This window comes from Saccostrea cucullata, unplaced genomic scaffold (genome assembly GCF_032062105.1).
Source record: "Saccostrea cucullata isolate Sc308-1 unplaced genomic scaffold, CSIRO_AGI_Scuc_v1 ctg2757, whole genome shotgun sequence".
Classification (NCBI taxonomy): Eukaryota; Metazoa; Mollusca; class Bivalvia; order Ostreida; family Ostreidae; genus Saccostrea; species Saccostrea cuccullata.
The window spans coordinates 41,937-67,310 of record NW_026935713.1 but is presented as its reverse complement, the minus strand read 5'-3'; the positions used below and the strand labels follow the sequence as shown (position 1 = coordinate 67,310).

Genomic DNA, 25,374 nt, shown 5'->3' with positions numbered 1-25,374 from the left:
AAATTTAGAGACTGTGCAGCTGACAAAAGTGACATAGGCCTACAACTTGTAAACAAAGGCTAGTTTCTATCGGACATTCGGTATATTCTCTATGTACACAGGTTAAATCTATCGCCAAAAAATGTATGAAGTATTTGTTCACGTTGTAAATAAAACAATTATTTCACTTGCTTATTTAGCTTATTGTTTTATACATGAAAAGCAAGTCATTTTACATTTATAAGTAACGGTAGATACTATTGCGCCGTGTGATTCGGCCATGTATTTATTTGACCTTTGACCTCTGACAAACTTCATACAGAATTGAAGATATTTTCTCTTCGTATGTTTATATAGTGGAAAGATACCACAAATGTATATATTGTGTAATAAAAAGAAGTTTTAAACAGATTTTATTCGTTATATTCAGTCAACAAAGTCTAAATAGCTTAAATCAAGCACTTATTTAATAGTTAGTCATTTATCAAATATATTTAATCGTTTTTATGATAAATTTTTATATGTATACATGGTACATGTATAAAGTTTCGGCACTCACTCTGACAAATATATCCGTGATTATTGTTGCTGTCACATGAGATGTCATTCCATTGATAATTCTTATTTGTATACTGCATTTGTAAACAATTTTCATTTCCTCCATGGTTATTTGGCTCGCCTGATAAAATAAATATTTTGATGAATAAATTGCATAAGATATCTATGATAAATTGTTAGGTCTTTACCAGTTTTTCCTTGTTTAGCGTCTGCGTTGTGCTTTGGTTTCATGCACATCGTATTAAAAAAAATCAGGGCGTTCAAATCGATTAATGTTGTCAAAATCTTTGATTTCTTTCTTTATTTTCCCTAAGATTTTTGTACAATATATCATATGAGATGTAGCTTAAGTACTTAATGCCATGGGTTAGATAAAGAATATATCTATTTTCTAGGTTAACGATTAAATGAAATTGTATCGTTTGAATTGTGTCATTTTTATGATTTTTTAAAGTCTTTTTGTGTATAGGTATGGAGTTTTTTAAAAATTATTTTATACATAATGAAATAACAAGACAGGATAAGATACCTTTTGGCCCCTGATTTTGGGTGCCTTGTAAATTGATTCAACAGTTTCAAGAATCTGTTGTCATTCCTGCCAAAAATGAGTATTGGTTTTAAGTTTTAGAATGCACAGAGGACACAGGGAGGGCGGAAAATAGGTCAATTTTTTATTTTCTTATTTTTGTGCAGTTTTCCAACCATTTTACAGCACATTTTGTTTCGGAAAACATAGAGCACAAGCTTGCCTATCTACCAAATTTATATATTCTTTTATCTAGCATAAGATGCAGTTTGTGTTTTAAAATCTCAAATAGACAAGCTTGTGCTCTATGTATTCTGGAGAGAACGTATCTCAAATATGAATTTCTTTAACGCAAGCATCAGTTTAAGTTCTTAACTACAAACCATGACAATTTTATTTGATTTTTACATCAAATAAGGGCCAGATTTGACTGTTACCCTACCTTGTCCTTTAAGGGACAAAAAAGAGTAAAATATTTAACTAAGGTAACTAAGGTATTCCAATTATTGCATATATCGCCTGTATTACAGATTCGTTAACATGTAAATACATGCACGTTTAAAAGTAGTAGCCTACTTATAATATAGTAACAGTATATGAAGGATATGGAGATAACGAACAGTATTCAATCTCAAAGTCCATAAAACAATACAAAATAGGAGCAGAGCAGTGTGACAGGAGTTTTACACGAACAACAATACCGGTACTTCTATAATAAGCATAATAAATGCACAACACAATATGTCTAAAGTTTCTCCTTTACAGTTGGTTTGGAAGGAGCAAAGATATGGGCTTGATAAAGCATCTGCTGGATACAACTTTGTTTGTAACGATTTAATGAAGTCGGGATCCAGTATTGGCAGAAATACAAAATGCGAAACGTATATATGACCGTTCATGGTATTTTTGATGACCTCCTTTTAGGATATATTTTTTATTGAAAATATGTATGCTCAAAATATAAAAAGAAGTATTTAGATCAATTATATAGCATGAGTAGTTGAAGAAGTCCCTAAGGACTTCATTTTTCCATTATTAAATATCATGTCAACCATAAAGGAAAATCCAATAATACTGTAAATCACATTTTGTTCGCAAGATTTTTATTTTTGCGTAATTACGTGAGACAATGTGCTTATGAAAACATTATTCTCGCTTATATTATGAAGGTATACAGAAAGAGAGCAATAACCGCAATTCATGAAAATTTTGTCTCGCTTATAAGGAGTTAATGACTTGCTCGTGAAAATAAGAAGTCGCAGAAATTCAGTGATCTCCAGCATTGCAAATTATTATCTTCTGTAATGATGCAAATACTTGCTCTTAAAATTATTATAAGATTACGTATAAGCAGAGTTTCTAGTGACGATTTAATTTTGGCATTATTACCAAGGGTGCTGAGATCGCTTAAATTGAAAAAACTAAAAATTAATTGCGTTTTATTTGCAATACCTTATTTAATGAGCATTTTGAATTCGCTAAAAGTACATCTTCCTAAAAACAGCAGTTATGATTATAATTGAATTTATGTATTAAATCCGCTTTTTATGTATTAAATACGTTGTAATTACATGTGTATATATATAGTTTACGTAAGAGACATAGCAGGCGAATAGCAAGCTTATCACATTTTGTGGCCCCTTTTGTTTTGATGTGCCATCTTTTTGCTATATTTTTCTTTAAATGTTTGATCTTTTTGTTTTTTGGGGGGGAATTTTTTCTAGTCATTTCTGGGGGGATCAGACATTTTTCATACTTTACGTAATAATTTCAGTCGGAGCTTGTGAATCTGATCCCAATTCTTTTGTATAAAGTATTTTCTTTTATATCGTCATTTAAATAAATTCGTCTCTGTGAATGTGTTTGAGAAGCATATGGAGATAACAAACAGTATTCAATTTCAGAGTCCATAAAACAATACAAAATAAGAGCAGAGCAAACACGAACCCCCGAAACATCAGAGGTGGGATCAGGTGCCATGGAGGAGTTAGTATCCCCTTCCGACCGGTCACATCCGCCGTGTGCTCCTTGTCATGATCAGGAAATAACGGGAAAAAATCCGTCGTCAATTCAGTGTATAAATAATGGACCAAAACATGGTATGAAAAGCGCCAGTCAGCATTTGACTCAATGATAAATTGTATTTGCTGACAACGTCATTGTATCGACCAAAGAACTTACGGAATGATGACTTTAAATGAGACTGTTGATATTCTTGTTTCATCAACTTGCTTGTAAATAATTTACCTCGTTTAAGAAATTGTTCATACGTAGAGCATGCTCTTGCGTATCGAATCAGCTGAGATATATATACTCCGTATGCAGGTGATGAAGGTATATTGCTACATAAGTAAGGGAAGTTGATGATAAAAAGTTAAAGTCATCACGTTTATCATATAGCTTGGTTGTTAAATTACCATTAGTGTCTTTTTCAAGTATGAAACAGAAGTGTCGGACTCTGTGGTATCTTTTATCTCAAGCTCACCAGGATATATCATATCAACGTAGGAATGGAAATTACCATTATTAATTGACAATACGTCCTCGATATATCAAACTGTCGAGTTGAAGGCCACAGCAAGTGTTTTCTTCTTTTCACGCATAAGATTTTGCATAAATTCTGCTTCATATGAATATAAAAACAAGTCTGCTAAAACCGCAATTTGTTCCCATGGGAATTCCAATAGATTGTTGGAATACCTGGTCTCCAAAAACAACATATATATTGTCTATCAGAAACTCAAGCATCTTCTTTATTTCAACTTCAGAGTACTTATGTGTGCAATCAGAATCTGTTTTAACAAAATAATTTTGCAAATGACCAATGACGAGGTAAGTAAATTTACGAGTTCCATTTTTATTAAAGAAGCAGCTGTCAATGATATCAAAAAGCCTGGATTTTAATTTCTCGTGGGGAATTGTTGTGTATAAAGTATAAAAGTCGTAAGTTTTTAAGTTGTTGATTTTTGTAAATTCTTGAGACTTAATCTTTAGCAAACCTAACTTTGGTGAGCCTCCCAAGCATTTGAATACATAAATTAAAATACAAATTGCTAAATTTGTGTCTCGCTAAAATAACCATTTATACGGTAATTAAAAAGAGTAAACTTCCAATTGTTTTTGTAAACATCCCCTGTAGCCAGGCAACATCGGCAGTGATCCATATTTATTACTAAAATAGACGGAATATTTCGTAGTCAAATGTAATACAAGATCATAACAGTTTTTGTAATGATAAGAAACAAGTATTTTAGTAGTTGTTATTTTTTAAATGACTGTATTCATAAAGACTAGCAGAATATTAACCTGCAAAATACCGATGTCTGGTATATTGTATCCATAATATTTAGTTGTTTCAACACTATCCTAATGTCAGCAGATAAACCAAGGAAGTGATTTTAAGTGTAATTACAAAACATGTTAATGTATTCAATCTTGTTTCCTTGTTTACAAAATGAACGGAGATTTTACAATCTTCGTAATCTTTTCTCAATCTTAGTTGAATGTTAGGGAGATAAAGATAAAGGATGCATGATTTTTTTAAAAAAATAATATTTAATAAAAATAAGAACTTGGACAAGTATTTATGCCTTTTGATTCAAGCACCCAAATCTATAGAAAGGTTTTCCAAAAGAAGCGTTAATTAAATTCATCGATTTGCTCAAAACTCAAATTTACTCTTTCATCCTCACCTATGTTTTAGAGATTCTTTAAAACATCATGGATATTGTAATGAGAAAAATTCATAGCTCTATAGATGCTGCCTTTTTATGTTTTGGAGGTCCAGGTTTTGTCTTCTTCAATTTATCAATTTGAATCCAAAATGTAATATTGGTAGAATTCAAAATTCATTTTGATTATTGGGAATATCAAAAATATTTTAAACATATATATGGTATTGAAAAATATGTTCCATACAACATGAAAAAATTAACCTGAAGCCCAATGTGTTTGGTTCATCTGAGTACCATCTACCCATGTCCATTTCCCAGAGGATGACTTCTTACCTCCAATGAAGTAGGTAAACCTTTCTGTTAGATTCCCTAGAAAAAGATATCTACAATCACATGCTGTTTCATCTCTACGTTTTTGTTTTAAATATTGGATTTGTACTCACTGAGTGTACAGTTTTCGCTGATGACCGTGGCCAGACCTCCTCCGGCTTTTTCACATTTCCTGGCAGCCTCATTCCAATTGCCTCTTTTTACTTCAAACATATATGACTGCTCATTCTCCGGACATGGGTTCCATGAGCAGAATATTTTAGAAACTGAAACATAAAAGAGCAATCAATCAATTTAATATAAAAATTTACAGAGTTAGATAGATCCAAAGTAGAAGGAGAAATAAAAGGTAAAGTTAATGAAAATACATACCTAGGAAACAAAATGAAAACGTATGATTTTAAACATGTTATCGTGTTGAACAGACACAAATAAGGAAGTGGCGGGGCTAGAATGGATTGTTTCTTTTTCACGTCATGACTAAGTAGAGAAATATGCGCACTTATAGTTCGTCATGTATTGTTAATTTCTTCTACACTTAAAATTAAAGTTGTTGTTTTCGAAGCAATGCGCATGTCTTTTTATTATATCATGTAAATAATTTCATTCATATCCAAATAGCAATACACATATTGACGTTGAGCTTTCAAAGCAGTAGAGTTTTCAGTAAAACTTCTCTCTTCTCTCTCTCTCTCTCTCTCTCTCTCTCTCTCTCTCTCTCTCTCTCTCTCTCTCTCGGATCAGTTGTATGTAATAGAAGATTTAGATCTTAGTCTTTAAAAGCTTTTTTTCTTTTTGTTTTAGTTCAATGAAAATAAATTTGGATTTTTATTTTAACAAAAAGAAAGTCGTTAATTGTCTCTCGCTCATTTTTTTTTTCACTATTTATCCAAAAACTCAAAACACCAGTAACAGATCTGGGATTACAGCACGGAAGGCAAAGTTATATATGTAAAAAAATATTAATGAACGGTATAACAGAACATTTATTGACTATCTTCTCTGGTAAATTGACAATTGTTGACCTTCGAACCAAACTGTCTGCCTTCGGTCTAACGATCTCAGGCAAACGATTTGCTTCTTGGGTCCAACAAAATGCATGTTGACCTCCATCTCAATAAATCTATATAGCTGCATAAGTAGATAAAGTTGACAACTGAAAAGTTAACTTATCACATTTACCATTAAGCTTAGCTTGATTGTGTGATATCATTAACGTCTTTTTCAAGATAAAATACTAGTATCCAAATATAAAACAGATGTTTCAGACTTTGTTGCATCTTTTATACAAAGCTCACTCCAACTCCTCCTAGCACCTGGTCCTAACTCTGACGTTTACGAGGTCTGTGTTTGCTCCGCTCCTATTTTGTATTGTTGAGCTTTAATATTGTTCGTTAACTCCATATATTTCACTATATAAAATATCTTTGTAAGATGAAAAAAAATGTAATACGTCTTACGTTTATGACTGCGGGTGTATGGAAATATTGCTATTTGTTTTTTTTTTAGTTTCATATAGGGAAATGTTTTGATCATGGTATTATATTCTTAGGTCATGAATTGTGTACGGACTTTTTTTATTTATGTGATCGTGACAAGGAGGTATTCTGATTCCTCCATGGCACTCATCCCACATCTTATTGTTCTGGGAATAAGTGTTTGCTCTGAATTGTGAGAGATTTAATATTCCTATACACGATTATCCCCGTATATTTAAGCATTGAATTCATATTTTTTAATCTCTTTGGTCATATAACACATCTGGCTGTGCCGACAAATTAAAAACAGGTGAGTTATAGGACCGTAGACATCCGAAATATGAAATCAATGCTTATATTTACATTCTGTAATTTTTATTTATTCATGATTGCTTATTTTGTTAATCTTAGATGTGAATTTAGCGCCCTCCAAAACTGGCGTAGTGATTGTGTCGCTTTCCTAGTTAATATCTGGTAGGCTTGCATTTCCACCTATCTATAATGTTGAGGATTTGTATAAATCTGTTATCCGTCTGATGTCTCTGCAGATTATTTGATTATGGGAGAAATCTCTTTTTGGTTGTTGGTATAATGAAGCAACCACAGTGGATGATTTGTTTGTCCCTTCAATTTGCACAGCCACAAGCTCACTGTGGAAGTCAAAATCCACTTGACTACTTATGTAATTTGACTTAATAGCTATTAGTACCCCGCCATATCCATCCGCTTTGTCGATTGGGTAGACTTCATATCCGGTTGGGACAATATCTTGGTTTGTGATATTTGGCTTTAACCAACTCTCACATCCCAAACAATGTCTGGTTGGCATGAATCCAGAAGATTCCAGAATACCTCACCTTTGGCCTTTAAATTTTGCAAATTAATTGTAAGTATTTTCATTGACTCTGCTTTAGCTTTTGGTATATTATAGTGACATTTTGGAGATTGATGCATTGACAGGTTTGACCATGGCGCTATACACTCAGGAAATAGAAGTGTCACATAATAAATCATAGAAATTAGAAGTTGATATGTCTGTAGACTCATAAAAGGAAATACTAAAATTTGGAAGGCCGCACTGACAGCAAAACCATGAAACGTCTGGCTTTGCAAAGGCTTGGTACATGTGGCTACCCATGTCTATGCATTTAATTTGGTACCAACATTCACAACTGCCACATGCTATTGCCTGTTGATTCCAGCGGAGTGCTTTAGTGCAAACCATACATGGGTATTTTGGAGTTCTAGGACCTGGATTTCATTCACAATCTGCTGCTTGTAGAATTACTTAATTTTATTTTTTCAACGCACGTGGAAAGCATTCTTCCAAAAGATATTTTTTTCTATTGGGTGTGAATTTAAAGTAATAAAAGTTTCTGTAAAACATGCCATCACAGAGCAGGATGGAAGTACCTTAAGGGATTTCTTCTTAAGGATCATGGATAGCCTGAAAAGAGAGATGACTCTTAATGACATAAATGTATATTATTCCGTTATAGATTTGTCAAATTGAAATGTCTTTTTTGCCCTCCAAGCTATGATCTAATTGTCTGTATTTTACTTATAAAATACATTTCCTTTTGGAAAATCATAAGAGTTAAAGCAATATTTAATTTGAATGAGTATACCGTAGATTTCTAATTATTAGCGAGAAATTAATTATCGCGAAATTTCGCGAATAGCATTAAACGCGAAATTAAGTTACTCGCTTTTATTTTTATAATGCTAAATTCCATGTACATTTTTCTGTTAAATCGTCCATTCGCGAATAACTATTCCCGCGATTCGACGTTCATGTGCTATGTCGCGATAATAAGTACTCGCGAAAAATAAGGAATTTAAAGTAGGGTTTCTGAACCTTAAACGGAGTTTTAAAAATACAGTGCACCGATTGCCCGAATCTTGCCCAGAATTGGAAATTAATGTATAACGTCAGCTTTGTAGAAACAATTATTATTATTTGCCACTTCAAAAGCATTCATACTAGTATTTGTTCACTTACGGGATTTTTTAAAGTATATGAATAGTCACCAAGCTTAGTTCAGTAAAACGTGTAAAATTGGATAAAAGTTTTAGTAAATACATGAATTTCCAAGCTATTTAGTAGTTAAATGTATTTCCCAAAACAGCTAGTAAATACTTGTGTAGCGCCGTCTAGCGGTAAACGGCTCTATTCAAATAATCCAAGTGTGAGATAACTCCAGTCTTATTAATAATCCATGTGACTACAATTATCCAGCCTCTAAAGCACACACTTTAGGTTAAATGAAACGCAAAATAAAATTATTTACAGTTTATTTACATCACAATAAAATCCAAAGTTTCACAAATAAGAAATAATGAAATCACTGACCGGAGTGCACATCATTTCCCTACATGTATACATAATATGCATTGTTCATGAGGAGCATTTTTTAACGGGGTCAGTTATGTAACGACATTGCTCACGCGGAGCAATAACATGTAAAAAAACAAAAACAAAAAACATTGCGTAACAATAAAATCAGAAGAATACTAAAAGATACCGTTTCACATGTATTTACTGGATGCTTTAGGAAATACATGAAATTCCTGATTTCAAATATTTAATGTAACATAAACAAGTGAACTTGAAATAAAAGACAACACAGAGTCTGCCACGTCTATATCATTTAGGGTGTTTTACTGACTATAAAACCATAAAAGCCAGTAAAGAACTAAACTGCATGGCGAGCGATACGACGTTGACTTTTCCATCGATCGTTACGTTTCCTTATTCATTGATTTACAATATTCCTTACTATGGTGGTTATGTCTCGCAGCTTACTTGCTACTCAAAAGCTTGCTTTGAATATTAAGATCATTCGGTATTTTAATGCAAGACTTGCTTCTCACTGAAAATTGAATGTATATTAAAGAAATTTCAACTTTTCAGGCCAAAGTCTGCATGTATGGCAAATCAAACGTTGCAATGTTCGATTTTTTTCCATTTGTATTGTAAAATTTTCCATTTGTATTGTATAATGTTTATTTGTATTGTATAATTTTCCATTTGTATTGTATAATTTTTCATTTGTATTGTATAATTTTTATTTGTATTCTATAATTTCCTATTTGTATTCTATAATTTTTCATTTGTATTCTATAATTTTTCATGTGTATTCTATATTTTCCATTTGCATCGTATAATTTTTCATTTGCATTGTATAATTATTCAATTATATTGTAAAAAAAATTTATTTTTATTGTATAATTTTTTTATTTGTATTCTATATTTTCCATTGGAATTGTATAATTTTTCATTTGCATTATATCCGAGGGATTGTTTATTTTGGATTGTTACGAAGCCCCCCCCCGGTTCCGACGCCTATAAGAGTGCCTTTTTACCTTTTTTGGTTGGTTTAGCCCCCCCCTCTTTCGATTAGCCCTTCCCCCACTTTCAATTTGCTTCCGATGCCCATGCTGTGTTCTGTTTTGGTTTCCGTCTCGGGGAAACAAAAATAGATCACAGTATGGGCGTCGCGGAAGCAAATTGAAAGTATGAGGGGGGGGGGGGCTAACCGAAAGTGGGGTGGGGTGGGGGGCTAAACCAAGTTTGAGCCAAGAAAAGGTAAATCCCAATTTTCAATGCCTATATAATGTCTACTTTTGAAAAAAAGGGGGCTAACCCCCCCCCCCTATTTCCGACGCCTATGCGACAGAGTGCAGAGACATCGGTCGTTATAATTGATTAATGAGCGCGCCCTTTACATTACTGGTCACCTGTCTGTATATCTAGGATCAGACAGGCAAGCTAGTCTATGCTCAGACTGGATAACACGTGTAAACTACCTGGAACATATATCTCGGGTATTACCAAATCCGATCTATGATTAGATTAAACCGATGAAATCCTTTGTAACAAACAAAAATAAACAATCCCTCGGATACAAAGCAAATGAAAAATTATAAATACAAATGGAAAATATAGAATACAAATGGAAAATTGTACAATTCAAATGAAAATTATACAATACAAATGAAAAATTATACAATACAAATGGAAAATTATACAATACAAATAAAAATTTTACAATACAAATGGAAAATTATAGAATACAAATAAAAATTATACAATACAAATGATTTTTTTTACAATATAAATGAATAATATACAATGCAAATGAACATTATGCAATGCAAGTCAAAAATTATACAATACAAATGGAAAATTATAGAATACAAATAAAAATTATACAATACAAATGGAAAATTATAGAATACAAATAAAAATTATACAATACAAATGGACAACTTTACAATACAAATGGAAAAGATCGAATATTGCAACGTTTAACTTGCCATATGCATGTTGTAAATTTTATTGTTGTTATAATGACCTTGTTAGAATGTATAACTTCACTTTCCATCTAAGTATATATTACATGAAACTCATGGCGGAAATGACGAACCAAAAGGAACGCTTTCTCCTCCTACACACCTGATCTCATCTCAGGAGTTTTCAGGATTCCATGTTTTATGTCCTCTTAATACACTTTTATTGTTTATATTTACGGAATGTTTTTTAAGTTAAGGATATTTTAATTTGTATTGTTGCATAACATACCTGATAAAATAAATAAAAGTATTCAATTCTATTTTTCTAGAAATATATAAACTTACATTTATAAATATTTGGTATCTAAAATATCTGTCGTCTTATTTCGTTTTTTAAATGTGCATTCCGTAATAGATTTGACTACAATTAAATGTCAGTATCTCGAAGTTGAGGGGACCGGGACATGACTTCGAGATATCCGGGGGTTCGAGATATCCGAAGTTATCTTCCAAAGTCGAATCAATAATTTCCAGTTTTTTTCGTATGTATCTTCATGACTATCCTGTTTTACCAAACATGTAGTCTTTATGGTAAAGACTCTAACATATTCGCAATGAATATTAAGAAAAACAATGCTGTCGTTTTCTTTATCATGTATAATTGTAAAACAATTTAATATACATGCCTTATTGCATATACAGCGAATTTACATTTTCCAGGCCATGCTTACGTGGTCAAACGGGATGTATCATAAGGGTTATAGTTTGAGGAACCTTCTCCGTAAGAAAAGAAAAAAGACGAATTTTTTAAAAACATTATTTGATGAAAAATATTAATGTTATTTAGAGCACTAAAAAATAATAAGTACTTGAATTACATAACGAAGTACTACTCAGGAACATATATATAGTTTAAGAAACTAACAATGCAAATAGCGGTCAAGGTTATCTATTTATATGCAGATAAACGTGAATGTAATCAAACACTACACTACGCATTGCAACTTAACTGTTTAAGTTTATCGTGAAAAATCTTTGTGTTTTATGATTTTACGATTTTAATTATACAGAGCATATTATTAAATGCAATATCGGTAATACTTTCTGTATTCAATTTCTGAGTTGCTGCGAAGTGTTTGTTTTATCGGTCGTAGACTACACCAAATACCCAAGCTGTGATACCAATTAACCTGCCACAGATACCTAACATGAGCTTGGGATTAATTAAGATTTCCCCGGTTTGAAGGTGTTAATTAATAGCCACTGGCAAGAATGTGTGAAGACACGACGTCAGGTGTTCAGTAGACCGAAAATTTCGCTGCACTTCGAGAGAAGCCAGGTAAAATGGGCTTTGGACTTTGAATATACTTTGACATAAGCGGGGTATTCGAGATTACCGTGTTCGAGATATCAAGTGTTTTTTTTAAATCATATATATATAGAGAAAACGGCCGGGACCGGCGATCGACTTCGACATAAGCGGGGTTTTCGAGATATCCCATGTTCGAGATAATGATATTTACCTGTATTTTGTGAAAAATCTTCCGTTTGCGTAAGAAATCATGATCATTTGTGTAACTGCACGCGTAACTGTTAACAATGTCATGTATTATCCGCAAAATTATCTAAATCTATTCGCAATTTCTCAGTTTGGAATCCATCCGCGACTTCTAATATCCGTGACCATTTTTAAAGAAAGTCGTGAACTAGCGGGTGCTTCTCGTCTTCTTGTTGTCAAATTTGCAGAAAAATTTAGTAAAATATTATTGTTCAAAATATTTTCATATTTTCTACGCAAAGGCAAATATACGGTTGCACCTGAGATTCATCAGAGTATATTTTTAGAAACCGCAACATTTCTTTTCTTACGTGTTTCTTTCTCTGCTTTGTCTTTCCCACTAGAAATATCATTGCTGGTAAAGTAAAAAAGTTGAAAATGAAGATCTTAAGGCTATCAGTGAATGACCCCCATACAATTCCGAGGATCGGGGCAAGATTGAATCTACATTGTTTAATGATCAAATAATTTAATTTTAGTTGTAACAAATAATTTGATCTGGTAAACGATTTAATCCATTTTGTATTACACAACTTGCCTACGTCACAATGAGTTACACCCAAAACATATTACTCCGCTTGACATTAATTTCAAAATATGCTTTTGGAACCCATTTTGGAGGGGAAAACTCTCTCATTGTCCACAGTGAAATTGAATTAAAAGGAATGAAGCTTATTTCAACTTATGTTATACGATATAACACAACTTGGAGCAGTTTATGCGGTTTATAAAGCTTAAACTGTCCCAAGTTATGTTATATCGTATAACAAAAGTTGAAATAAGCATCATTCCTTAAATATCGGAACAAAGCTTTGCTTTATCATCACTTTTATAATACTGTTAAATACATGTTACCTATATCAACGTTTGTACAAATTGTCTGTAAATAAAACAGTTCGTATTTAAGGATATTGACGAAAAATCAATGCTCCGCCAAGGTTGTATGCAATATGTTGTACGTGGGCTGTGTACTCCTTATTTTCTTTATAGTATCATTGTCTGAAATATTCTTAACAATTGACTTTTGTGAACGTTTTATTAAAGTTTCATAATTATTCACCAGTTTTGCATTAGCACGACTTCAGGTTCATGAATTCGATTTACTGGACAAATTTGATACATGGCCGTTCGCCTTTTTCGCTTTGACAAGTACAAGGTACTTTGTTTAACTCTTTAGTGTCCTAAACAGTTAACAACTCATTCCTCCTTTTTGATATAAAGGCATTTTATTCCGATGATTCTTTATCAATGCTTTATATCATACATGCGCCATTTTTAACATTTAACTTTTTTTTCGTAATTTCTGGTGATTTTTAAAATATTTTTTACGACTTTAAAAAAAAGCTATAATTTGTCTTTTAGTAAAGTCATTTTACATTTTGAGATGTTTATCATGTATTATCATTTATCATATATCAATATAAACAGTCTCACTATGTTTACTGCGATGAGTTCATCAATTCAATTATTTTTAAATTCAATTATCATTAAATTGTCGTAACACAATGAAACTATAAGATGTAGATAATCCATATGTAAAGCTGAACAGTTAATTTAATATACATGTATTAGTATAACTCTAATATTTGACATATTAAAACTAATTTTAGACTATTATACAATAATCATTTTCATAATTTCTATATGTATATAATATATATATGAGAGGTGGACCTTACATCGTAAGAATGGAATTCAAATTCATGAATAACAATGACATGTAAAAAAAAATGACATGTGAAAAAAAATACGAGATCACTGTTTTCCATCTTCCTGTTTATTCTGTACGAAACAAGAATATTATTTATAAAGGTTTAAAACGTATTCATGAGCTCACCCATGTAAGTAAAGAGCATTTCAGATCGATGGTTGACTATTTAACGTGTTCGATCTCAGTGTTCTAGTAAGCACAGAAAAGCTTATCAATAAGTCACATGACGGAATTTTACCTGAGAAAAGACATCAAGTGGTGAATTTTATTATGAAACCTCATTATAGCTATTCTACACAACGCGTTTTCTGACTGGTTCTATATTATCACGTGAACGTGATCAAAATAAAAATAATGTGCTTTTCCTATCAATGTGAATATTTCATTAATGTCAATATCAAACCACATGCTTTGGAGCTAGTAATTGGACTACACGTTCAACAGAAATATCCAGCGTCTTAAGGATAGATGATAAAAACAAAAAAAATGGATGCCTGGATTGGTATATATTTTATGGGCTAATTTCATTGCAAATGATGCAAAATAAATTTCTAGAAAATAAAGAAATTGTAAACCTTCTTTGATGTTCAAAAGTATGCCATTCTGAAACCATCCTTATAAATATATACAAATATTTTTCAGTTCAAATTCCATTTTTGGGCAAATTTGAATAAAAAGTTAAAAACTATGCGGTGAAAGTTATTATATTTTATCATTGAAACATGACCCAAATTGTTATTTTTAAATTCTATGACAAAATTTTGTTTGTATCATCTGTCCTTCATTGACGTACAAATAAGACAATGCCTTTTTTTCGAGTCGATAAAATTATAATATTATACTTTCATGTAAATTATTTGAATCTGATTGGTCGAGAAGCATTTGTTAAAAACCACTATTACCCGCTGAATAATGAAGCCACTCCTTCCAGCGTAGCAACAGTCAGTGCTTGACGACGGGTGATATTCCAAAAAATAGCAAACTGCGCAGAATTTATGCGAGCACGGTTCACTGTTATATGTATTTGTATATAACATTCAATAAAACATATGATATAATAAATATTGCATGCAGTTGAGTGTAACATTGAAAATTTCCACCCCTCGAAAACCATTTTCAACCTCGGCTGCGCCTCGGTTGACAATGGTTTTTTTGGGATGAAAATTTTCAATGTTACACTCAACTACATGCAATATTATATATTGCTTCCCCATCGACTACAGGAATAATTGAATGTTCATAATGTGCTACTCTAAACGGTTAGATAGAATGTCAGAATAATAAATTTACTCCATTAATTAATATTTTACTCAACATATAGGAGTTCAACATATTTGTCCAGTGGACTTTATTCACGCGTAAGATTCGTTCTACTTCAGCGTAATACATGAAAATGTGTTTAAGACTGCTTCGAGTGATTTATCAAATATTTACAAACTCAAAGCAACCTTTATGTTCATTAGTTTAATTACAAGTAACAGCTTTTTAAAAAGCTTGCCTGACTATATCAATCAATTTATCTGCATTAAGAGTGATAACCCTTTTGAGCAATACTTTGTGGGTTTAAAAAGTATCCTAACTTTATATTTTGAGAATCTTATGTAATTGAAATCTTGATTTTACTGAACTTCTGGAAATATCATCTCTACACTGCATACTAAAGAACTTTGTAGTTGAAGAGGGGGGTGGGGTGGGGGGGGGGTGGTCTGAAAGTGGAGTGATCTGCCCTTGGATCTAAATTGATTTCAAGGTACATTGTAACACCTATTATAAAATCTGTTATCAAATCACGCATTTTGAACATTTTAAAAGATGGATATAATCAAAAACACATTTTGTTGGAGTGTATTTTCTCCTTTGAAGTAAACAGTAGTAATGTGTGTTCGTTGTTTTTTCCTTAAAAGGGGTGGGGGATGACACTTTCATATAATACATGATATATTGAGAATGAAATAAGTAAATTCAATAGTTAGGCTTTGTAGAAAGAAATATCCAAGATTATTCACTACTTTCTTATTTATTGTGTGCATCTGCAAGGCCGTAACTACCATTGAGGCAAGTGAGGCAAATGCCTCATTAAAATTTTACAGTTTTCTAAAAAGTGAAAAAGTTTTACATTGAACTAATATGAAACATAAAATTATGTATCTTCATAGTAAATAATATTTTCAACTTTTGTTTCAATTTCTCCAAATCGTTCATCTCACCAGTTTTCCATTTAGAACGCATGTAAAATATAATTCAAAACGTTTGTTTTGTAAATTGTTTGATTGTTTAACATCCCTTCTAAGATTTTATCATTCATATTGAGACACTACTACCTGCCGGTGGAGGGCTGCACTGGGCTTTCCGGGTCATTGAAGATGATGGAAGAGTGAGAGAACTTTTTGTGTCATCTCTTACTGTGGCATACAATGTAGGACCTCGGTTTAAACGGTCTCATCCGAAGGACCGGTCTCCACATCCTGTAGTGGGATTCGAACCCGCGATGTAAGGATCAACTCCTTAGTCTGCGACTCTACAGCATACGCTTTAACCACTGTGCCATATGCGGGCGACAAAATACTTTCCAAGATTAAATCTTTTGTTTTCTAATACCCAAATTTTATCATCATTTACTACCCTTATACCCCGTCTGGGACTAAAATGCCCATCACCTTTGCCTCACTAAATATTTGAGCCTAGTTAACATGCATCTGGAGACGATGGCTTGAACTGCATTGTTTGTTATTATTGGACTCGTCCATTTATGGAATAAACCAACCGCGGGATCGGTAAACAAATTAGAAACATGATTTCTTTAGTGTTACATGTCCATATACCATGTATACTGATGTATATGACATGTTGTTTTAAAGAATGGTATAAAACTTGTAGACAGAATTTCTGAAGCATTAAAAGGACAAACTTTATTTAATTCAATGGAAGTTAGCACACCCATTCATACAATAGAACAATCCAAGGTAGCTTACTAGTGACATTTGGCGCGAAAAGAGCGATTCACCCCTTTCGTAGAATATAAATGGACTGATCCAGTAGTATAGAAATGCCGAAAAAAGGATACACGGACATGTTGAAACGGCAAATCATATGGAATAATCTGTTCCATGCAAAAAGATTAAAGGAAGTAAACACAGCAGTATTTCGCATCAGTAATATGTTTCTTTTTTCTGAAAACTGTTTCTTTTAAAATGCAGGTAAAGAATTCCAATGTAAATCAGCTTTCACAAAATCTAGCTCTTTAGATATGGTCGCACATTTTCGGATCTTGGAAATATCAATCCTTATACTGCCTGACGCCGTGACGTCAGGCAATAAATAGTCTATGACCTTTTAGGCTCGTGTTTCAAGCATAAAGATATAGCGATAGGGTACCAGTCAAGCAAGTAACACTATTAGAAGCATTACGAAAATTTTCCGTAGTGCTATGAAAGCGTAACGTCAAACGTCACCAACATCGCGCGTAACGTCTCTAGAGTACTCCGAAAAGTAAAGAAAGAAGTTTGGTAGAGAACTTTTACTAGGGGTTCCTCTCTTATTCTATGTATGAGTTTTGGAATCAAGAATAAATATTTGGATTCAAATTCAATTGAATACAATTCTGTGTAATATCGGATAATAATTTAACGATCCTGGATGCTGCTTATTCGACTATTCTTCTCTCAAAAACAAATAATCTTTGGACTTTAAAGCACCGTGTGGCCCTTTTCCTTACAAGATGTACCCGGTGAATATCCTCAATATGTTTTGTAGAAACAATATCACGTTGTATGTAAAAATGAAAGCAAAGTCATTCTTCACAGCATGATGTGACATTCCTAATTAAATTTATATGAAAATACTACGAACACATGATGACTGTTATTTAATTAAACTTAATAAAAAAGAAACAAATGATCACGATTTTTATAAAATGAATTGTGAAAATGAAAAATTAAGACATATTCCTCTGTTAGTAATTTCCGATTTACTTTATGTATGTTTCCGTTTTTCGTTTGCGCGAAAACATCTTGTGTAAAAGGCTGCAATTGATCATTCACCAAGCCTTTGGGAAATAATAGTAAAAGTCGGAGTCGTTTATATAAAAAAAATTTAAAAAATTGGGACCCTGGTCAAGTAGCACATTGAGATCAATTACTGCAAAATGGCCCCGAGTCCCGAGGAAACATGTTATTTATTTACTTATTTGAAGCTGGTATTTGCTTCACATCTCTTTAAGAATTAAAAATTGGAGGCAAAATAAAGTTCTGAATCTTGTATTTACTTGTTTATTACATGTATTTTCGACGACGTATTGTAAAAAAAACAATGATAATTATCATTCTTATGTTGATACGATATATCCTGGTAAGCTTGAGATAAAAGATACCACAGATTCTGACACATCTGTTTCATATTTGGATATTTTACTTGAAAAAGACGTAAATGGTAATCTTACAACCAAGCTCTATGATAAATGTGATGACTTTAACTTTTCTATCGTCAACAACCTTTACCTATAGAGCAATATACCTTCATCACCTGCATACGGGGTTTATATATCTCAGCTGATTCGATACGCAAAAGCATGCTCTATATATGAATAATATTTCTCAGACGAGGTATACTATTGAGGAACAAGTTGATGAAACAAGAATAGTAGCAGGCTCGTGTTAAGTCATTATTTTCGGAATTCCTACGGTCGAAAGAATAACTTTGTCAGCAAATTCAATTTATCATTGAGTCAAATGCAGACTGACGTTTTCAAACAAATTGTTAGTTCATTATTTACACACTGAATTGACGACAGATTTTCCCGTTATTTCCCGATCATGACAAGGAACACACGGCGGGTGTCACCGGTCGGCAGATGATGCTCACTCCTCCATGGCACCTGATCCCACCTCTGATGTTTTGGAGGTCCATGTTTACTCTGATCCTATTTTGTATTGTTTTATGGACTTTTGATCTTGAATACCGTTCGTTATCGCCATATGTTTCACGTGAAATATATGTAAATAGATAATGAATAGAACGTCAAATATTCAAATTTAGAAATTCATTCAGCAATACAAATCGGGTGCAGAGCTAATCCAAACTTCTAAAACATCTTAGATGGGATCAGTGAATATAACATCCCATGCAGACTGGTCACACTGTGCTCCTTGTCTTTATCAGGAGGTAAAGGGAAAATCCGCCGACAATTAATTGTCTAAATAATGGTCCAAGAATACATATGAAAAAGTCAGTCAGTCATAATGATAGTTTATGACCTGGTCACATGATGACAATTCAAGTTCTTTATTTCTTTGCGTCATACGTCACAGCATATTACATATAAAAAAAACTTAACATATATACCAGGGGTTATCAAAAAGTTCGTGGACTGAGGCTATTAAATTAGTACTTCGTATTCTGAGCTTACAGATTTTTATGGAACATAAAACAATAAAAAATAAAGAAATGTTGAAAATTTGAGCTTGATATGTTAATCATTTCTCAAATTATTATAAAATAAAAACGACATTATATCAACACCTGGCGCCGTCGCAGTGTAGTTTTATGATGCCCGACAACGTCCTTGTTTTTCAACTTCTGCTTCTTCTACCTCGTACACTTATTTTGATGAGATTCACTGGAGCTGAGGTAGCATTCAATCTGTCTTGTTTATATGATTTTAAAATGTCATGAGCAGCGGCTTTTAATGCATATAATATTGCAAATGAATTTATACAATGGGACAGATCCTCTTTTGATTGTGCCGGCATATTTTGCTTTTTGGAGTTCAGTATCTACAACACATGCTCAACGTCATTTTTGACGTGATTGATTTTTCACACCTTGACTACAAATCGACATTAACTGTACATTCCTTTTCTCTCTGAATCTATTTGGCATTAAAAACAAATACTCTGGATATATAAAATTATTATTTCTCCGTAGCCAGTTTAAACATTTCCTAGGTCTATACCATTTTTTTTCAGGGACAAAACTTTATAGAATGTTGGAAAAGGATACCCCTCCCACCTTTTGACGTCATTTTCAAGCAATATTTGTTTGGGTACTCCATGTAAAATTTACGATAAAATTTCATGGAACTTACAGAATGAGTAAAAAATTCCATATTTTATGGAACAATAGTGTCCAACACATACCAGAATTAACGGGATTTTTGGATGTCAAATGTTCATATCAAAATAGATTTTCTTAGTTACACTTAGGTCGAAAAAACGTCGTTTTCGAGGTTGCGCTGCTTGGACATACCATTGCTTACAAAAACATTACTAATTTATTAAAAAACAAAATCAATGATTTGTAAAATATTCTATAGATAGGAAAGATGATGCCAACTAGATACTTCAAAATTCATTGATGTACCTAAAGTGGTTTTTAATTTTATGGCGGTAGTCCACGAATTTTTTGATAACCCCTCGTACAGTAATATATATTATAATATGAGAGTGAGTATAATCAGTAAAAAGCCAGTAAACTATGCAGGACGTGCTGTAACAGGCATCTGAAATCACAAAACACTTAAAAATTACACGTGATGCATTCTTCTAATGGAAAATTTATATAAATATTTTCTAAGATTACAAAGTTTCTTAATAGTTTGTTTACTGATAAGTAGAAATACTTTTCAAACATTGGATTTCTTACAATAAAACTTTTTTAAATATTTCAATCTAAGATCATGATATAAGGACATTGTAGTAAAAATGAAATTCGTATTCAACAACATTCAAAGAGCACATTTTACATAATCTGTTTTTTCCTATTTTCATTAACGTATATACCAGTGCGAAATGCGCGAAAACAAACCCAATACATCAGATTTGTCAGTCTATGCTCAGTGGTATATGCTGAGTTTAACAATTGAACACGCCCGGTGAAATGTAAACATTAACAAGGTCGTGCCCTGTCTACAAAAATTGCTTACGTTTCAGGGTGTATTTCAATTTTCAAACTAAGTACACAACTATGAGCACGGGCTGACATTACTAGGGTATTGGTTTGCTTTTGCACATTTCTACTCTGAATTTTCTGTATCATAATTTTATATTTTTTTTAAATAATACACAACAAAATTGCCACTTTTCTTAAGTCTTAAGGATAAAATTAAATTTGTGAAAGTGAAAGTATGTGTCAATCAAACGCGTCTAGAAATTCGAAGTTTCAATCCTTCCACAAAAAAGAAAGATTTCTATTATATTTTCGTATTAAATGCTATAGAAACATTTAAGTAATATGATACACATATTATACAGAAAATTTGAGATATATTAGCATCACATCTGTTTTAAGCACCTTTAATATATATTAGTATGCCTAAAGCGCTTCAAAAATATATTCAAATCCGTCTCTTATATGATAATTACACTTAATAATGTATGTGTTAATATCCTTTGAAAAATTGCGCAAAAAACTAAAATATTTTAGACGTCTATATTTAAAATCATTTCATCGTTTAATATTCTAATCATGGCATCGTAGATCTTCACGGAGCACCAGTTAGGGGTCAATTTCATGTTGTACTCTGGAAAATTCCAGGAAAACTCAAACCCTCACAATGTCGAAGGAAGCTTAAGATATGTCCAAACAAGAACCATACATGTGTGTATACCTTGTACAGGTCATCTTTAATTTGAATGACATATCAGACGAGACTATATGTGAAATAACGATAATCTGTAAAAATGTGATCAAAAACTTTCCAAAAAATTGGTCAAGTCATCGAGAGAGTTAAACCTTCTTCACCTGTTGATCTTGTGAATCCTCTGTAAAAAGTTCTTTATAGACATTTTGAAAAGGTAAAATGCAAACTATTTACCTTTCCGTTTTCACTGTACCAGAAGTCCCGAAAGACTTAAAGCTACTTTACAAAAAATATGTTATAGTTCCAGAAGAAAAGTCTTGTAACAATGTCGTCTTTGTATGTAAAGGTCATGTTTATAGTGTATTGGGGGAATCGGCTTTTAATACTATATACACCCACAGTTCACTTTCCAAGGAAGAAATTCTTCAGAAACACATTTCAGAGTTTATAATTTTTCATGTACCAATCAACCAATGTGAGTTCGATCTACCTTAGCTTCCTAAATTTCATAAAACTCATTATTCCTTACAAACAATATGTATTTCTGTGTCCAGCAAATGCTCTACTAAGCCCTTAATTTTGACTCCTTACCAAAATATTAACTGCTGTAAATGAGAAATACCAGAGCACTGTGTTACAACTTAGTCAAAAATTGATGCAAATTAGATTTGGATCCTCCACATTGAAAATTATATCTAGTCATTTTGATATCAAAAACAGAAACTTTTTAAATAAAAAGGGGGTTCAAATTTTTACATCTTGTGATTGGTCATCTGCAAAATAACTTCATGAAAAATCATTCTGATTGTACACAATAATTCTGGGTTAATATTACAACGATGCTATAGTAAATGAAAACAAATTAACTACTGATAACCGAAAAGAAACATTGTTCAAAAGTTACTAGTAAGAATTTATATTAATCATCAAAAATTATCATATAAATTAACATGCTGATAACCTGGTGTTGCTTTCATAAATTGTTATCCAAAATCGTAAAATGGATGTTTGCAATTAAAATCTATAGGTATAATGATATTCTTTTGACGCCCTGTCTTTTTACACAAGGTCTCATGATCAGTTTTATAACAATCATAATAAAAGTATTCCTTTCAAAAGCAACATTTCATTAGACCTTAGCGATATTGAACATTGACACTTTTTTAAAAAATGGTAGAGTAAAATTAAAGTTTTAAAATTTCCAGAAATAAAAAAAAAACAGGGAAAGAAAATCCAAGGAAAGCAGCAATTCAAGGAAAAGAACATGAATCTCAACAAAATTGTATTTTAACCTGTTTCTACACAATACTTTCCTTCATATTATCCCAGAGATTTAAACACTGCATTGTCAAAAGTGAATTTAACGTAGAACCTATGTCGTTTGACATCATATCTAATTGTTAGTCCATTATTTATACACTGAATTGACGACGGATTTTTCCGTTATTTCCTGATCATGACAAGGAGCACACGGCGGGTGTGACCGGTCAGCAGGGGATGCTCACTCCACCATGGCACCTGATCCCACCTCTGATGTTTCGGAGGTCCGTGTTTGCTCTACTCTTATTTTGTATTGTTTTATAGACTTTGAGATTGAATACTGTTCATTATCTCCATATCCTTCATCTGGTGTATGTGTTAAATGCTACATCCTTTATTACGTCATATTTATTTGCCACTTTTTCCTGTAATTTACACTTTCGAAAAATATGTAGAAAATTAAGAATTTGAAATCCATGGAACTCAATTTGAAATTATGCCAAAGAAATCATGATACCTATATTCAATTTCTCAATTTCGGTTATAAAGCTTCATGAATTAATTCATAGTGATAATAACAGCACTTTTTATTTACTATATTAAGTGGACAAATCCAAGCTGAAGACTCATGTAATGTAATTTACTGTGATAAAGTGAATGTCACGTAACTTTTCTGACGGAATGCAAGGAAAACCTCAGTTGTCAACTAAAGAATAGAATAATGTCTTGATAAAATATGAATTTGGAGGTCCGTGTTTGCTCTGCTCCTATTTTGTATTGTTTTATAAAATTTAAATCTTGAATACTGTTCGTTGTCTCCAAATGTTTCTATAATAAACTTCATGACTTAAATTTTTCTATCGTCAACGTCATTTACCTATGCAGCAATATACCCTCATTACCTGCACAGAGAGTTTATATATCTGAGTGATTCGATACGCAAGAGCATGCTCTATGTATGAACAATTTCTGAAATGCGGATTGTTATTGACAAACAAGTTGATGAAACAAGAATATTAGCGTTCTCTTTTAAAGTCATCATTTCGTAGGTTCTATGGTCGATACAATGACTTTATCAGCAAATACAATTTATCATTGAGTCAAATGCTGACTAACTTTTTCATACTAATTGTTAATCCAATATTTATACACTGAATTGTAGAAAGTTTTACCCGTCATTTCCCGATCATGACAAGGAACACATGGTGGTTGTGACCGGTCGGCAGGGGATGCTCACTCACTCCTCCATGGCACCTGATCACACTTCTGATGTTTTGGAGATCTGTGTTTGCTCTGCCCCTATTTTGTATTGTTTTATAGACTTTTGATCTTGAATACTGTTCGTTACCTCCATATGTTTCATAAAAAAGTATCATGTAAATTCGCATGCTTTTTACTTTTCACTTATTGTTACCCAAAACCGTTAATTACAATTAAGTTTTACAGTTGAAATCTACAGGTATAGCATTTCTTTGACGTCATGTCTTTCTACACAGGGTTGCAGTTTGCCGTTTGATAACAATCATTATAATAGTATTAAACATGTCTTTGGCCTTTATTGATTACGAACATAGACGCTATTAAAAAGAAATGGTAGAGTAAAATTATAGTTTTAAGATTTCCAGAAATAAAAAAAATCAAGGTAAGAAAACCCAAGGAAAGCAGCAATACACGGAAAAGAACGTAAATCTCAACTAAAATGTATTTAACTTGTTTTAACACAATATTTCTTCTCATATTAAAGGGGACAAATCTAAAGGAATGCATGGAAATCTACAGTTGCCTACTACATAGAATAATAATGTCTTGATAAACTATGTCTAAGTCATAGATGTGTTAAAGATTGTGTGTATATTTTGTGATGTCTATCATGAAATGATATGCCGTGTTTCATAATTATTTGTTAATTATTCATGTGTATTTTTAATAGTTAATGGTTAAGTTAATAACATTTTTTTCTCTCAAATGAAACATGTGAATATGACGAACAGTTGTGATCTTGTTAAAATTAAACACACAAAAAAAACAGACACATTTTTGATAAATATTCACATTGTAAATCTGAACGTAGGTTAACCCCAAACAGTTATTTGATAATTAATTCCTGTGTAAGTGCATAAAGGTGAAGAAAAGAAGAATTGGTAAATACCTTTCTCTCATTAGTTTGCGGGGAAAAGTATATATTTTAATCATTTTCTGTAATTTTATATACTATAGAACCTATCACATTAAAGATTGAAAACATTGAAAATATTCTGACAAAGACTTGCCTACATTGTTTTCAAATGTGGACTTTTTCTTTTATGACATTTGTAAAGAAAAAGTTAGTCTTGAGTAGTATTGCTTTAATACTGTTCCGTCTTTTCTTTGTGACAAGTGCCCCTAAAATGACTGAAAGTATGTAGTTGCAGTGTATCATTCCAAGCTT

General features: G+C 32.2%; 1 protein-coding gene across 1 annotated transcript; it reads right to left on the bottom strand.

The window, feature by feature from the left end:
* Nucleotides 1–515: 515 nt before the first annotated feature.
* LOC134243611 (perlucin-like) lies at nt 516–5,581 on the bottom strand (the record flags this gene model as incomplete). Its single annotated transcript, XM_062725860.1, has 4 exons — nt 5,440–5,581; nt 5,181–5,333; nt 4,999–5,106; nt 516–658 (listed from the first exon to the last, which is right to left on the bottom strand). Coding segments are annotated over exons 2-4 (351 nt in total), but the record flags the coding sequence as incomplete, so codon positions are not given.
* Between the last annotated feature and the right edge of the window lie 19,793 nt (nt 5,582–25,374).